Genomic DNA, 17630 nt, shown 5'->3' on the forward strand with positions numbered 1-17630 from the left:
ACCAGAATGACGATCAAGTCTGTGTGAGAGGATCCAAGTTTTACTCCATGCTGGCTTTTCTTGTAGCACAGCGAGAGTGGTATTAGACTTTAGCACTTTCTCCTTTAACCTATTTTAAAGCATGCTTTATTAGTTATAGACACAGGTCCTAGTTACTGCTACTACCTGGGTTCTCTCAGTGTTTGTCTTGAAATTATGTGAACATTTCATCCCGTGCATGTTCAATGTGGTCATCACTAAGGTTCTCCTTTTAGAGATCATTAAGAATGATGGATGACCATAATTCAATTAACAGGCATCTGTGAAATCTTTGCATTCCTAAAAATGTGGGTGTTAAATCTGAAAATTTAAAAAACATGTAGAAGCAACATTAGGCAGGTAATATTATCATGTTACTTTGTTTCTTGAGCATAAAATACATTTTCATTAAATGATTATATGCGTACAACCTGATTTCTTGACTGTTTTCAATTCCCAGTGAGTTCATCTTTAAACTACTATCAGATTGTATAAGCACATTAAAGGATACTCCCTATTTCATATGCTCACAGGTTCTGTATGCATGATATTTAAAATGTAAAAAAGTGCAATATACAGAGATATCACATGTCCCCACTTTCCATCATCCACAACCAAAAGCATGACCCAGTTATAATTTTATTTTCTATAGATTATTTGGATAGTTTAAATTACAAGTAATCGCTCAGTAAATATATTATTGTTTAATGCATATAGTAGTTAAGTAGTATAATGTAGAAGCAAGCAGTTTGTATTGGAGTGATCCATGAAACATATTCACGTCTCTTGGGAGAATTTTGATCAATATGTTGCTGTTGCTGTTCCTACAAAGTGAATTCACTCCAATTTTTGCTCCATTGACTTTCTATATGAGAACCTCCCACCCTGCTGGATAATAACATTATCTGGAATATAAACCATCCCAGGAGTCATCTGATAACCATGTTACGCTTCAGTTCAGAAAGAATAAACCCTTGGCTGTAAGGAACAATAAACTGAACTGGTACTACTTACATCCCCAAGGTTTACAGCACTATTTAAACTAAGAAGTAGATATGAATTGGGAGAAGAGAAGCCACAACAATAATGTAATTCTGGTTCATGTGAATATTAAGAAAAATAACTTTTACCATTATGTACCATTGATTGATGTCATCCAATATTTGAGATAAAGACCCTATAATTCTGAACTATTCTTAACTGAACAGTAAGTTCCACCAAGTCCTCCTAAATCCACCTTTCTTCAGGTACTGACTTGCTGGGATGGTGAGGTTATCCAAGCGGTGATGACTGCCTGTAAGATGCTGCTCACCAGCACTGTAACCAGACAGAACTTCTCTGATGAATGGTTGAGAAGGTTCATTGTTCTAGCACCCTTTGGCAATGCCTACTTCCAGTCTCAGCCAGTCATGAGGAAAGCCCCGCAGGCGAACTTTCATGCGTTAACAGGGTGTCTGATCTAGCTTTCTGCTTCATGTTCCTGAACTGGTCAGCCCTATGCTCAAGATGATTGAAGACACGGCCCTGACCTTTTCCAATGTCTGCTGAAATTCCTGTACTCGCAAATGGTCCAACTGCTTAAGTCAGGCCAGATGTCGATCCTAAATTGACCAGATGAGTCAATGAATTGTCAGATCCAGAAATTTACATTCCCATGAAGGTAATGGAGCTTTTGATTTCATAGGTTGGCTTATTAAGAAATTGGCTTCGAGACTGACGTTTAATGAAATTTTGGGATTTTCTTTATTTGCTTGTCTGATTCTACCTTAGGGTGTGATTTCCTGCAGCGCCTGGAAAGTTGCTTTATAATCTCAAGACACAGCTCAAAGAGTTGAATGTGTAAAGCATTGTCACTGCCTCCCTAACTAAAGAAAGAAATGAACCTAAGGCTCAAAGTTGGGACCGCAACATATAAAAAGAGGTACAAGTTTAAACCCACAGGCTTTATTCAACCCAAAAATGTCATGAATACACTAATGGAAAACAAAAGGGGCTGGAGACCCCAGCCAAAATTAATTAATGATGGGAAGATGTTGCGTCAGCCACGCGATGGACAGTCGTTCTCAGCACCTCCCCCTAAACTAACTATAACCAGGAAAACTAGCATAAAACAAAAGACGAATAACTGGACTATCGGAGATCTCCAGCCCAAACTAAAACAGCAAACTAGCACAACAAACCCGAACAGCAAACAAAACATGCTGGGGAAAGACCTGCTTGGGAAAATTATATTAGAGGACACAAAAAAATAAAACTTTCAGTGTGTGTGTACCTTCCCCCACTCTGCACTCCTTGTACCTTCTCCCTGAGCGCGAGAAACATGGAGAGCAATAACAGGGCAAAACCAAAATGGGCCACACGTAACAAGCATTCAACAGTGTTTTTTATGAAAGCCAAGTTAACTTGGAGCTGTCTCAGCCCTGTTCCGTCGCTTTTGTGCTCAACATCCACTGGTTAAAAATAGAGTAAAATAATCATACCTACTTAGTCTATGCATGGACTGCTGAAGGAAAATGCAGCACTTAGTAGAAACACAGGAGAACAAAAATAGTGTGGGAGAAATTCAAGTAAATGGATGTGTGCTTGAATTTCCCCAAAGTCTCTTCTTGTCCAAATCCACATCTAGCTGCCTTTTTGGGGGCACACGTAGGACAAGAGAACATCAATCATATTCTTAATGATGGGAGGTTGTGGATGAAGCAAATGTGGCAGGTGGTGAGCCAGAGTCATCTCCCAGGCGTCCACCAGACGAACATTAAGTCCTTTAAACATGGCTCTGAGGACCTTGTCTTCTTGAAGCGCGTACCAGTCACTGTTGGTAAGGGCCGATCTAAGTGTCAAAGTTTTAAGGTTTGGAGTCCTGATGACAACCAGAGTACCTGGAGACCTGTTCAGCAAACGCACCACTGCCCTGCGGATGCTCTGAAGCCGTCGGATGTAGAGCTCAACTGGGAAAGTACCAAAGTGAGCCCAGACGCCAAAAACTATGACAGTGTTGTCGCCGCCAGTTAACCCATCTATTTCATTGGCAATGTAATGCAGCGCGCTGCTTGACATGGTGTAAGAACGAAGAGGAAGACCGTGGCAGCGGTATGTTGCCAAGAATTGGTTTGCTTTGTCCAACATCATCAAAGGTCCTGCTTGTCTCGTGCTGTACAGGTTGAACTCCTTGGCATCTGAAAAAAGTACAGAGGGGAGAGGTTAAGCAGAGGTGTAAACAAAATAAAACTGTTGCCAGAAATCCCTGTGGATCAGCTACCTGGTAGGAAAGCATCGAGGTATTCAAACCACTGCCTGATGGTGGAGTCTCCATACAGGTGGACAATCTTGCCTTTCAGACACTGATTGACGGCAGAGGTGGTGTTGAATTGGCGAACTTTGATTTCACCAAGTGCTCTCCACACACCCTGGTAGTAATAGCCAGAAACTCCAGACTTCCCAATGTTTTCCTTGACCTCAGGTTGACCTGAGAGAAAAGGATGTGGGAAGAGTTATTTTATATTTTACTGATTGTAAATGCCTGTCTGTTGCACACCATTCATTTAATTTCTATAGAAAACATAAATCTTTATAAATGGGTCGAATACAAATACATTTATTGATCTAATGAGGTTCAGTTTTAGCAATACTCAAATATTGTGCATTTAGGACTTTGTACAGCTGCAGATAAAAACATTTGTGCTTCTTACTGTGATCGACTCTAAATTAGTAGTTTTGAAATAAATAAGCACTTTGGCTACAAAGGCAATGCAAAGTACAATCAGCCCATTCTTGGTTTTCTTCTTTTCCTGTGACTTGTTTAGACAAAAGGGAAAACATGGAACACTATCAGCCTTATAAGTTACAAAAGTTGCCTTTTCAGGGATCAAAACCTAAACTGACTTAACATCGCACACCAACCTTTGAGTATGGTCTTCCAGAAATAATAATAATGCAAAAGCTAAAATAAGAGATCCATTTTGACTGCCTTGGATTCTAGTGTATCTACTAAAAACAGCCACTGAAGCTAACATGAAAATGTTCATCATTTAAGCAGAACATTGGCAGTTGTTAAGGTGTTGTTTATTATAATGGTTAACTTGTACTAAAAAGTTCTAGCTCTTGAGCTGTGTTTTTATGGTTTCATGAGCCTTTTATGGGATATCATTACTCCGGAGCAACTACATACACAGCGACTCTTTTCTGCCAACACTTTGCTCTGGCGTCAATACAGAGCTAGGTTGTGTGCAATTTTTGCAGACACTTTTACTTTCATGGTCTTAAGCACATAAGGTTTTGAATTGTTATCATAGGCAACGGTGAAGGTAGGAAAGATCCTGCTTTACCTTTCCTTTGAGGCAAAACAGCGACGTTAGCAGGTCCTGAAGCCTGAATGAAGACTTTCATGTTGACACCCCTGAAGAAAAGCTCACATAATAAAGTATCTCATACACACATTCAACATGTAAAACCAACGTCATGTTATTTATCAGAAGAAAATGCTTTAACATTCAATAATTCTGCTTCCTTAGTTGGACTTTGAAGATACGCTATCTACTTTGTTAATATAAGTCAACGAATTGATTCAGACTGTTTTTTGTTATTCTTACTCTGGTAACATCTTTAGACTTGATCTTTACTGCCTGTTGTTACAAACTTGACATATTACACCAAGAAGAAACATAGTTAGCTCTACTGCATGTATATATATATATATATTTATTATAATTGAAACTAAATTAACTTTTTTCTCTCTCCTCCCTCACCTTTGGAAAAGCTTATCCTCTGTGGCCTTGAGTGTTTGGAGTTCTTTGGAGTTTCCTATCATGTGGCTAATCCTGTCATCACAGCTCAGCTCTTCTGGCTTGTAGCAGAACCAAGGCTCACCCGTCCGGAGGTCCGTGAAGTTGCACAGCGGCTGCCCGGTTTCACGTAGGCAGACGTTACAGATGGTAGTTTGAGAAATTGAGCCTGAGCGGAAGACGCTCTTGAAGGAAATCCTATCAGGCTGTTCTTTGTTCAGCCTGCGCAGCACTGTGACAGCCTCACTAGAGTGAACCAGCGTCACCTGATAGTACAGAGAACCAGAGTTTTCACTCAGTCATGTCAAGTTACCCGGCAGCTTACTTCATAGAGCAAATGTTTACTGATTAGCTACATGAAGCTAGCAACAGTTGTTTACATGCTACTGACAGTTTTAAGGTGAGAAAAACTACAGCTGGTGATTAGAAATAAGAAGGAGAAGAATTGTTTTTTTTGTTGTTTCTTGTTGTAAAAATCAGGAGGTTTTTCAGAGTTGTGATTTGCAGAGCACAATAAAGTAAAGTGTGTAAATTGGAGATGCGGTCCGCAAGTGCAGACAGTTACCTGCTAGTAAGTGCTAACAGTTGAATAAAATTATACCAGATATTCACTCACCAAAAAAAATGGAGCAAGGACTTCTTGGGCAGTCATATAGTGCATTTACTACACAACTAGCCAATTAATTGATTGAAAAAAATAAAAACAAGAATACTCTTAATTAAAGCCTAAATATTAAAACCCTGTTTTTAGTCTCTATAGTTCAAAGAAATATCCTCAAGAGTCTAAAAACATAAGAACCAAGCTGTAAACATGTTTATTTGGGTAGTAAAGTTGGGCATTTAACATGGAGATCAGTGGAGATTGGCTCGCTAGTAGAGGCAGCCTCCAGTGGTTATTAGAGGTACTGCAGTTTTTGGCATTTTCACAATGACTTAATTTATTGGTTCTGGAAGTTGACACTTGTTAGCAACAGTAAGTCAGTGGGGAGAGGTTTATATAACATATTTTAAACACCTATAGAACAATTACATTTAAAGAGATAGCCTTTAGCATTACCTCAACCTGTGCACTTCCTTCCCAGAGTAAAGAGAATACAGCAGAGTAGGAGCCATTGAGGTGATCCACCACTTGCCCGGCCACACCTGCTCCAACTGTCTTGCTGTGCAACCGTGCAATTAAGACATCTCCTCCAGACTTCTTGGCTTGACCTTGAAAGTCGTATATTTTGATCATAACCTCCAGCTGATCCCCTACATGCCACTGCCCCCCCTCCCTCTTCCCTGGGAGAATGGTGAAGGTGCTGTGGGCAGGATCACTTGTCTGCTTCAGTGGAAGAGGAGCTGGCATAAGTGGAGTTTCTGGCCAAGCAATCAAGTCTAATATGAGGCGTTCCTCTACAGCGTCTGTAGAGGACAGTGGCTGGAAGGTGCAGAAGCCATGATGCTTCTGAGGATCAGTGGTAGCTCCCTGGAGGTTGACGGGGGAGATTTCTTCATACTTCAACTGGCAGGGGGTTACACAGTAAAGCACATATTTAGTCTCTTAATTAATCAAAGATGTATTTTGCGTATAACATGAATCATATATAATCGCTTTCTTATGGCATAGCACCAACAGTGGTTGGTGCATCTTACCACACCCCATTTTAAGTCCTAGAGGCCAAAAAGTGCTACTAATACAATATGGACGCCAGGTGTGAACAAATCTGCTATTTGCATTACGTACCTTTTTGCACTGCAGAAAGACTGGGCACTTTGTTTTTCTGACGATCAGGGGAGCATTAAGTAAAGCCAGTACATCTCACTGATTCCCCCAATGAATCTTTGCAGATCACAGCGGGGGAGATTGAGGTAAAGTGACGCAAATAGTTCAGGAGGGATTATAAGCTTTGAACACAATAGGGCAGTTAGATGCAGAGTCAAAAGTCATATTTAAATATATCTTCCAGATACTTTTAACTGTACTTTCAAATCCGTAGTTTTATGTGTTTTTATGATACTGACTGCTTTATTTTTTTATGACACTGTATATGTAAAGGCCCAACTAGGGAAAAAGTTCAAATTAGCGAAAGCTATAAACTCTTCATGCAACACATCAGTTTCGTGCTCTGTACTGGAACTATGTTAAATTTTATTGTTTCTATCAAATAGAGTAAATTCAAATTCACGAGTATCTTAAAGTCCAACAGAAATCGCATTTAGTTATCCCAAACTACTGAAGTAGTTCTGTTTGGCCCTTCTGACTCCACCAGTCAGATCTGTCATGAACTTGTGCCCACTGTCAACATGTGTAAAAACCTCTGCATAAAACCTGCCAGATCTTTAACAGGTACATAAAAGCGCGAGCATTACTCCCCCGTACTCGCCTCCCTCTACTAGCTCCTTGTCAATTTTTGAATTCATTTTTAAAATTGTATTTCTTGTTATGAAGTCACTTCATGGATCGGCTCTCTCATATTTATCAGAACTCTTATTTTTTATTCCATTTTTATATTTGTTTGTGATCATTTGTTGTGTGTTTTTACAGTTTTATCTGCCACTGCCTGCGAAGCACTTTGGTCAGCTCACATTGTTTTAATGTGCTATACAAATACATTTGACTTGACTGAAGTGTGTTTTGGGCATCATTTTGTTTTAGTAAATAGTTTCAATATTTGTCACCTATTTGTTCATTTTGTGTCTTCAGTGGGAAGAAATGGGAACCAGTAGTTTGGAACACAGCGATGGTTTTAAAATTGCAACAAAAGATTTTTTTAAAGAAAATTACCCAGAAACTCATATTGCATTCATTTGCAACATAAACGTGACCGTAATCTGAGACACATTAAAAGACAGTTAAAAAGAGTAGCCTGAAATCTGACCAATATTCAACATTTCATACAGGGTCCACTTTTAAAGTGTTCCCAGGAAAACCAAGTTCTCACCTTCAGTAGGTCCAGGTAACCAAGAATAGCGATGAAGACAAACACAGCCAGGAAGAGGAAGCAGCACTTTGGAAGGTTTTTGCAGAACTTGTGTCTTATACAACCTTTGACCTCCATGTTTGGGGATCAGTCCTCCTCTGGTTCTGAATTAAAACATACAACAAAAAAACAATTGGTAACTCACTCATTGTTAAGCTAATAATACGATTTTTATTTGCTAAAATTTTAACTTAATTGTTAAGGTCCATATGAATGCCGCTCTTTGTGGGCATAAATATGTTGTATAATATTGTATAAATGAGGCCACAATTTATGATCTCGTGTGCACAAGATTGTAAATCGAAGAAACTTTGACATGCTTGACTGCTTGACTTGCAGAAAAACAAACAAACTTGTCAGACTGGTATGTCAAGTGACACCCAGGTGTTTTAATAGTAGTTTGTATGACAGGTTTTAAAAGAGTTAGAGTTGTGTTTTCTTCTACAAATACAGGGATTAAGGTCACTAATTACATTTACTCAAATATTGTGCAGTTTTGAAGCACTGGTTCTTTAGGTGTTACTGTGGTCAGTGAACTTTTGGGCCTTTGAATTTTCCTTTAGAAACAGAAAACAAATGTTTCTGCTTTATAAAAGGAGAAAAAGAAATTTAGTGGTATTTCAATTATGTATCTGCCAATTCTGACCAGGAAAACTGAAAATGACTTGTTTTTCATTTTGAAATGAAAATCAAATAACTATTTGGTTTTTGGTTTTTGATTTCTGTTTCTAAAATTCAAAGACCCTGTTCTCTATACTTCTACTCTACATTCCAGATTCAGAAACTACTTTTTATTCATCAAAATTAATCTGTAAGTTTCAGTAACTATATAGATTAAGATAAATACAAACAACAATCAACATATAAATGATGATGTCTAAGATCATATACATTAAGTAGTTCCAATTAGCCCGGGTTATCAGCTTCAACAAAAATTCATATCAATGCCTCAATAAAATATAGAAATATGATGTAAACTGTTGAAACTAACGATTTTGTTTTATGACTGCTTTTAATTTTGGTCTTTTAAGTATATTTTGATGCCATTACTTCTTAATTTAATTAACATGATGATGATACCAAGTAGATGTAATGGAGTACAAATTACAATTTCCTTCTGAAATGTATTGGAGCAGTACAAAGCAGCAAATTGGTACAGAAAAACTGAAATACGAATACGTGAAGAGTTTACGAGAAGGGTTGTTGAAAACTTTTAGTTTTCACAATGTCTATAAAATGAAACTTCTATTACACTCAAAGGAATATTATGTGTCAGAGTCAGTCAGAGGGCTGGGTTTTTATAACACCAAAGAAAGATAAAACTTGTGAAACAACCTGTGTTGGACAAGCTATAAATGTAGTGAGCTAAGCCACCAGTTACTCTACATTACATCTAGCTGCACTGAAGCTACCCCCCAGAGAAATGTAGCAAGCTAAGCTAAAGCAACAGTGTGTAATGATGGATGGATAGATAGATAGACAAAGGCTTACTGTTCAGTCCAGGTAAAAGGTGCAACCAAAAATCCATCAAATGTCAGCTAACAGGCGACAAAGAGTTTCAGAAGGATAGACATTAGACATATGATAAACTGGCACAGAGACATGGGAAGACAAAGACTAAATACACTTGGGAGGTGAAGCTAATCAAACACAGGTGAGACAACAAGAGGCAGGTGAAAACATCAAGGGCGAAGTGGAAAATTAAACAAGCGTGGGCGCTTCTCTTTACATGAATTTGCATATCATCACACCCTGTCTCCTCAGCTGACCCGGAAATCATTCCCCCTCGGCCATGATGGAGGATCTTCCAATGTATTGAATGCACTTGGAGGACAGAGGAGAGAGGAGGCTTCAGAAGGAGCTCAGAGCGAGGATACACAGGTGGATCCTACGCTGAAATGTTTTAACCAAAGACGTGACATGTTTGGTGTAGCGGTGCCGCATTTCAGATGCCGCATCTCCACACAGTTCGCTCTTTATTCTCACAGCGCAGATCTACAGAAAATATAACAGTTTAATGTGCCATGATGGCAAAATATATGATCACATATTGCAGCTACATACCTAGATACAGAATAATTATATTACAAAGTGTTGAGGTGTTGGAAAAAAATGTGAAACTTTATAATTAAATGTTTTAGAGTTAAAGTTATATAATCAAAAGTTTTATAATGAAATGTTTTTGTTGAAATTTTATAGTCAAATGTTCTACTACAAGTTAAAGTTCTTATAATAAAATGTCTTAAAGTTAAAGTTTTTATTGTCAAATGTCTTAAAGTTAAAGTTCAACAGTCAAATGTTTTATAGTGAAGGTTTTACAGTCAAATGTTTTAAAGTAAATTCTTATAATCCAATGCTTTAAAGCTCTAAAATAGAATCCTAAACTGAGAAACTCTCTGGTCTCATTATAAAAGCCAGGTGCAAATCAAAGGGTGGGAAACTGGCCGCCTTATCTGATCTAGTAGAAAAAAACACAGGTGTACAGTGCATGAGCGTGCCTAATTGGCCGGAGTGAGGAAGAGTCCTATGGAAAAGTTTGAAATGGGTCGGACGAAACTGAAGGGACACAAGCTGAGGGCAGAGAGCCAGAGTTGGGGGAAGGGGGGCTCCAGCAGGTGGTGGCACAAGTCTGCCACTTGCGACACACTTTAACTAATTAGGAGACCTGAAAATGGGAAAAAACTTGCCGAAGCCCAGCGAGGGAGGGGTTTAAAGTATATAAGACCAAGCAGCTAACCTGTGTGCAGTCTCATCCGGATGGACTCGGGTTTATTTGTTTGTATTTATGTTTTTTTTAACCAAGTTTTATTATCTATTGGAGATTGAAATTAAGTGGCTGACAAGAGGGTTCGGGGAACTTTTTTTGCCACAACAGAGGCATCAGACACAGCAGCAGTAGGTCTATAATTTTATTATTTATTATTTACTTTACAATGAAATCAATAAACTCGCAGCTCTGTGCTGGATTTTTGTGCAGACGATAAAAAAACAACTAAATAAAAAAAAGAATCTATCTATGAATGCTGTGATCAGCCACCTCACAGGTAGTTTGTCTTAAATGATTATCCACGTCACCTGACCCCCTCTTGCCAGAGTCCAGGAAACAAAAGGTACAACCAATAATCCAACAGAAATGGGAACCATGAGGAAAATCTAACAGAGCACAGGCAACAGGTAACCAGGGTTCCACGAGCATAGATGCAATGAACTGGGACAGGGACATGGGAAGACACGGACTAAATACACTGGGGAGGTGAGACTAATCGGGCACAGGTGAGACAATCAAGGGAGCAGGTGAAAACAATAAGGGCAGTTATTCTATAACAGGCAACAAGGTTCCTCGGCTTCTCTCTGACAGAAGACCAAAGAGCAACGTTCCCTCTTTGCTGCTCTCTCTGCTTCATAAAGAGCAGCAGACTGATGAGCCAGCTCGGCTTGCCTCTGGCCTTCGATTTTGTCCTCAGCAGGCTCTTTTCTGGTTCATGAAGCCTTCCAGAATGGTGACCCAGCTCAGCTCAGGGCTCTCATATGCTAAAGGGCAGAAAGTTTATTTTACTCAAACTGAATTTAAAGGTTCATAAATGTAAAGGTTAAAGAGCAAGAGGTGTTTCATATTGCATCGAGTCTTTTACAACTTTACAGTTTTTTATGGTTATCGTGGTTTCACAGTTTGGGAAATATGTTCATCTGCTTTTTTTCAGTTTGATAATGAGACTAATATCACTCATATCTGTATGAATGTATGTGTATGAAATTTTGCGTTGGAGCTAAAATTCAGTTAGCCTAGCTTGTTGTTTTACTGCAAATTATGTTTGTGTACAGATGGAATGTCAAAGAAATGAGTTGTCCATTGCTTGCCTAACTGGTAAATTCCACCAGATGCATGTTCGGTGTGTCTCCGCTCCGTAACGGCAGCGGAGCTGATAGGTTTCACTTTAGTCAATGAGAGTGCTTCCACCTGCTCCACTGCGCTGCACCTCAGCTGCGTCACAGCTCCGGCTGCCCGGAGCACTGCGCATCAATTTAGCACGAAGCAGATCGAGTGAGACAGGAAATCAGACACCGAAACCACATTGAAACATCTGGTTAATTTTCAGAATAAAATACTCTGTATATACAGTATACTCCGTACATGTACTGCATACATATAACCTACTCCGTAATACCCCAACAATTACCTCACGTGTGTATTATATTTATGTTTGTAATTGTTTTTATAGCACATATGTCGTATTATCTCGCACAATCACGCGTGATTCTGTAAGTACTCCAGCTGTCTGGCGATGCTGCAGAGGCGGAGTCAAACCACAGCGCAGCTGTTACGCCACCAGTGGAAGTCTGGGATTACAGGTCAGCTCCTTCTTCACCCCGGCGGGCCTGTACTATGCCTGCAATACTGCTAAAGCTGCACCAACCCTGCCTCTGACTCTAGCTAAATACTATGCACAAACATTAGAGAGTTATCAATCATATCATGTTACTCAGCATATTCCATTTAAAGTAAATTATATTATGACAAAAAAAAACTGCTGGGTCCAGGGGTCCGTTTCACAAAGAAGGTTCAACAAACTCTGAGTCTAACCCTGAACTCTGAGTCGATCTACTCTGAGATAGGAAACTCTGAGTTTTCGGGTCCAGAACAGCTGATCAGAGTTAGTTCAATCAACTCTGAGTAGGTTCACCCGGAGTTAAGTGCGTGCACGCTGACTGTAAAAAGCCAGCATTAATGGAGCCCCGACACCACGATTCACCATGGCAACAGTACACAAAAAGAGGTCCTCCTACGTCACACCAATGGAGCTCGAAATCCTCACGCGGACGTTCAGTGAATACGAGCATGTTTTTAGAAAAATAAAGTAACACGGCTGCAGCTGCAAAAGAGAGAGAAGCGGCGTGGGAAGAAACTGCTGCTAGAGTAAATTTGCAAGTTTAAACTGGTCTATTTATTTAATACTTAATCACGATCGGAAGCTACAATTTATATTAATTTAGGAGCAATGCAGCGGGAGAAAAAAACATACATGGAAGCACTTCAATCATCTTTTAAATATTAAACTAATGAAATATCATTCAGTGGCTGTTTTAATGTGCATTAGCTTTATCCCTAACATGATGCTGACTTCACATACATTATAATTTATGTTGATTAAACTGAATTGTGTTAGTTTAAAAAAAAAAAATCCAATAACTTACGGCGTCTTATTTGAGTGCTCTCGGCAGTGGTGGTGGAAAATCTAAAAATGATGACTTTGACACAGATTTGTCTATTGATTTTTTTTTTACCATAAATATAAAAGACTTTTGCAAAGGGGTCAGAGCAGCACAAAGACGCAACGTTTCTTCTTTTAATTCGGTAACCGCTCAAACACACGCGTGAGACGGGCTGAATGAATGAAGAAGTCGAATGAGGGTTTTATATTCTAGAGGGAGGAGACGGAGCGAAACTCTGAGTTTCCTGAAGAAAACCCGAAAAGCAAAGAACAGTGTCACTGAAATTCTGACAATTTGAGACAGAATTTCAACCATGTCGTTTTTTTCTGTTTTAAAATTCTATATAATCACATTGGCCAATGATGAGCGCTGATTTCTTAAAGTCAGACTTCCTTAAATATTTCCACGTTTGCGTTCTCCTTTAACCTATTTTAAAGCATGCTTTATTAGTTATAGACACAGGTCCTAGTTACTGCTACTACCTGGGTTCTCTCAGTGTTTGTCTTGAAATTATGTGAACATTTCATCCCGTGCATGTTCAATGTGGTCATCACTCAGGTTCTCCTTTTAGAGATCATTAAGAATGATGGATGACCATAATTCAGTTAACAGGCATCTGTGGAATCTTTGCATTCCTAAAAATGTGGGTGTTAAATCTGAAAATTTAACAAACATGTAGAAGCAATATTAGGCAGGTAATATTATCATGTTACTTTGTTTCTTGAGCATAAAATACATTTTCATTAAATGATTATATTTGCACAACCTGATTTCTTGACTGTTTTCAATTCCCAGTGAGTTCATCTTTAAACTACAAAGTGAATTCACTCCAATTTTTGCTCCATTGACTTTCTATATGAGAACCTCCCACCCTGCTGGATAACAACATTATCTGGAATATAAACCATCCCAGGAGTCATCTGATAACCATGTTACACTTCCGTTCAGAAAGAATAAACCCTTGGCTGTAAGGAACAATAAACTGAACTGGTACTACTTACATCCCCAAGGTTTACAGCACTATTTAAACTAAGAAGTAGATATGAATTGGGAGAAGAGAAGCCACAACAATAATGTAATTCTGGTTCATGTGAATATTAAGAAAAATAACTTTTACCATTATGTACCATTGATTGATGTCATCCAATATTTGAGATAAAGACCCTATAATTCTGAACTATTCTTAACTGAACAGTAAGTTCCACCAAGTCCTCCTAAATCCGCCTTTCTTCAGGTACTGACTTGCTGGGATGGTGAGGTTATCCAAGCGGTGATGACTGCCTGTAAGATGCTGCTCACCAGCACTGTAACCAGACAGAACTTCTCTGATGAATGGTTGAGAAGGTTCATTGTTCTAGCACCCTTTGGCAATGCCTACTTCCAGTCTCAGCCAGTCATGAGGAAAACCCCGCAGGCGAACTTTCATGCGTTAACAGGGTGTCTGATCTAGCTTTCTGCTTCATGTTCCTGAACTGGTCAGCCCTATGCTCAAGATGATTGAAGACACGGCCCTGTCCTGTACTCGCAAATGGTCCAACTGCTTAAGTCAGGCCAGATGTCGATCCTAAATTGACCAGATGAGTCAATGAATTGTCAGATCCACAAATTTACATTCCCACGAAGGTAATGGAGCTTTTGATTTCATAGGTTGGCTTATTAAGAAATTGGCTTCTAGACGGACGTTTAATGAAATTTTGGGATTTTCTTAATCTGCTTGTCTGATTCTACCATAGGGTGTGATTTCCTGCAGCTCCTGGAATGTTGCTTTTGTGAGGACAGGGAGTTATTTGGGTTTATAAAAAAAGGCACCCCCCTCTTCTACATATCGTTATTGCTGTCGTTTCATTTTCATATACTGTGTTCTTGAATATTTTTGTTTCATGTATCAGTTTATGGGCTCCAATGACATACACACAGGCAGAAAGCACTGTTAAAGTCAAGTATGTGTAATTACCCTCCTTCGCCACAAGATGGAGTGTGCTGCTTAGCGACTCCTTCTGCCGGACGTAAACAATATTGCAACATTGTAGCTCATTGTAATCTCAAGACACAGCTCAAGGAGTTGAATGTGTAAAGCATTGTCACAGCCTCCCTAACAAAAGAAAGAAATGAACCTAAGGCTCAAAGTTGGGACCGCAACATATAAAAAGAGGTATTTCAGGAAGAACATTTTTAAACTGCTCTAAAATAATCACGTCACACAAACCCTCAAAAGTTGTCACATCAAGTGCCATTAACCAGCGTTTAAAGTGGGTGGTTAAATCTCTGGCAAACTCCACATAGGTTTGACCATGACGCCTCTCCCAAGACCTAAAACGTTGACGGTATGCCTCCGGAACGAGCTCATAAGCCTTCAGCACAGCAACTTTAATCTTCTCATAATTAACGCAATCTTCTAGGCTTAATGAAGAATAAACCTCCTGCGCTTTCCCTGTGAGGACGCACTGCAGCATGAGCGCACAGTCTGCATCAGGCCAGTCCCTGGCCTTGGCCACACGCTCAAATAACACAAAAAACGCATCTGGATCCCTCTCATTAAAATGAGGCAATAAACGCAAATTATTTATATCAAAGGGACGCGCACCAGATAAAGGACCCTGACCACATTGATCCCCAGACCCCTTACTTTCCTTACTCAAAGATAGACGATATCCCTCCAGCTCCAATTTTGCCTTTTCGGTTTGCTGTCGGATACGCTCCACTTCAATTTGTTTTTTATGTCTAATTCCTGCTTCATTTTTTCATGTTCCATTTGAATTAAGAGAAGCTCTTTTTGTTGTTCAAACGTTAGCCCCTGTGTCTGAAACGATAAAGAGGCAGGAACAGAAGGAATCTCCTTTAACTCTGCAGTCATAACTCCCATTTCAACTAATTTTGCTTTAAGTGTTAATTTCACCGTTTCTTTAAGACGCTTGTCTCCCAAGGCCACAGAATAATACTCGGCTATTTTAATCAATTGCTCTTTTGTGTATTTTTCTAACGCCTCCTCGGATGGAGCAGCAATAAATGCCTCACACTCAGACATTTTTAATACAAATGTTTACAAAATACCACAAGTTAAACAACTTTACGCACAACCAGGAACAGGCAGACACCGCAAAGCCTCCCCGTGCGCACACAGAGGACCCTCAACCGGTATGGACTTTCCCCGCTACCTACACACAAAGACCCCCCTAGCTAAACTCCTCCCTAGTCTTCATGCAGCTAGTTGCGGCTACAGCCTACAAGGGAAAACTCCTCACCACTACAACAACAAGTACGCACAAGAAAACACTCTGCCGGATACCTGACTCACCTGTTGCAAGCATAAACAACTGCGCTCATTGCGCTCAGGTGGGCAGCAGTCAGAAGGAGGAGGGAGACCAGAGAAACAGGGAGAGCGAGAACAGGGAAAAACCAAAACAGGCCACACGTAACAAGCATCCACCAGTGTTTTTTATGAAAGCCAAGTTAACTTGGAGCTGTTTTCAGCCCTGTTCCGTCACTTTTGTGCTCAACATCCACTGGTTAAAAATAGAGTAAAATAATCATACCTACTTAGTCTATGCATGGACTGCTGAAGGAAAATGCAGCACTTAGTAGAAACACAGGAGAACAAAAAAACGTGTGGGAAAAATTCAAGTAAATGGATGTCTGCTTGAATTTCCCCAAAGTCTCTTCTTGTCCAAATCCACATCTAGCTGCCCTTTTGGGGGCACACGTAGGACAAGAGAACATCAATCATATTCTTAATGATGGGAGGTGGTGGATGCTATCCGAAGCCACGGAGTGCTCCCAAGCTTTGCTTCAGCCACTTTCACCGCAACACTATTCCCATCAACCCGACGAACCCGAAGGGGAACGCGGCTACAGCCTACAAGGGAAAACTCCTCACCACTACAACAACAAGTACGCACAAGAAAACACTCTGCCGGATACCTGACTCACCTGTTGCAAGCATAAACAACTGCTCCGAGGACTAAAGCTCTCCCTCCCCTAGTCCGAGGTAAGCAAACAATTTACACAGTTTCCCACACAAAGCACTTTTTCAAACTTTAACACAACTCATACCTTACCCTGTTATACCAGCTGAACGAACTGTGCCCCTTCCGTCCTAAATCCACACAAACCCGTATAACCGATCAAACAAATGTTTAGCGCCAAACGTAACAAAGGGACAAAGGAACTGGGGTGCGCCACACGCGCTCCAGGTAACTTTACGCGCGCTCCTTTCCGGCGACACCGAGCACCGAATAATCCAATTCTGACCTGAATGAAAGCTCATACAGTCAGACTAACACGAAAAGAAACGACGGTAATTTCAAGTCATTTTTTAAATCATTTAACAAAGCCAAAACTTAACCAAATCGAACCTTGCAACTTATCAAAACGCACAACAAGTTACCACCTGTGGAGCTACAATTACATTTCAAACAAATCTACAAATGTTTAACTAAATTGCGCGACCTAAACGGAAACAAAACGGCCGGACGAGCCCCCATTTTGTCATAACCCGGCCCGTAAGGCCATGACAAACAACTTCGAGGGACACGAGTTGCCAAAAGTAAATGAATTAATTTATTACAAAAAGAACGTAAATTAATTAAGGAGTTAACAAATTCTATGAGGTGTGTGAAATCTGTATTATCAGTAGTGTACATGTGGGTGCACCGCAACA

The 17630-nt window shown here is 39.8% G+C and overlaps 1 protein-coding gene across 1 annotated transcript; it reads right to left on the reverse strand.

Annotated features, from left to right (window-relative positions):
* Positions 1–2640: 2640 nt before the first annotated feature.
* LOC138599851 (NXPE family member 3-like) lies at positions 2641–6162 on the reverse strand. Its single transcript, XM_069671606.1, has 5 exons — positions 5857–6162; positions 4764–5065; positions 4344–4414; positions 3278–3484; positions 2641–3194 (listed from the first exon to the last, which is right to left on the reverse strand). Exons 1-5 carry the CDS (start codon positions 6145–6147, stop codon positions 2641–2643), a joined length of 1425 nt encoding a protein of 474 aa, XP_069527707.1. The 5' UTR covers positions 6148–6162.
* Between the last annotated feature and the right edge of the window lie 11468 nt (positions 6163–17630).

The sequence above is a fragment of the Semicossyphus pulcher genome, unplaced genomic scaffold, assembly GCF_022749685.1.
Source record: "Semicossyphus pulcher isolate SPU_LCO1_2020_fin unplaced genomic scaffold, fSemPul1.0.p SCAF_20, whole genome shotgun sequence".
In the NCBI taxonomy this organism is placed as follows: domain Eukaryota; kingdom Metazoa; phylum Chordata; class Actinopteri; order Labriformes; family Labridae; genus Semicossyphus; species Semicossyphus pulcher.

What these genes read in the sequence shown, in the direction of transcription:
- LOC138599851 (XM_069671606.1), bottom strand. Translation starts at nt 6,147, where the DNA reads ATGCCAGCTCCTCTTCCACTGAAGCAGACAAGTGATCCTGCCCACAGC. An exon ending in GAGGATAAGCTTTTCCAAAG is followed by an intron (nt 4,415 to 4,763) that starts GTGAGGGAGGAG and finishes GCTTTTCTTCAG; the next exon opens with GGGTGTCAACATGAAAGTCT. An exon ending in TGTTTTGCCTCAAAGGAAAG is followed by an intron (nt 3,485 to 4,343) that starts GTAAAGCAGGAT and finishes CTTTTCTCTCAG; the next exon opens with GTCAACCTGAGGTCAAGGAA.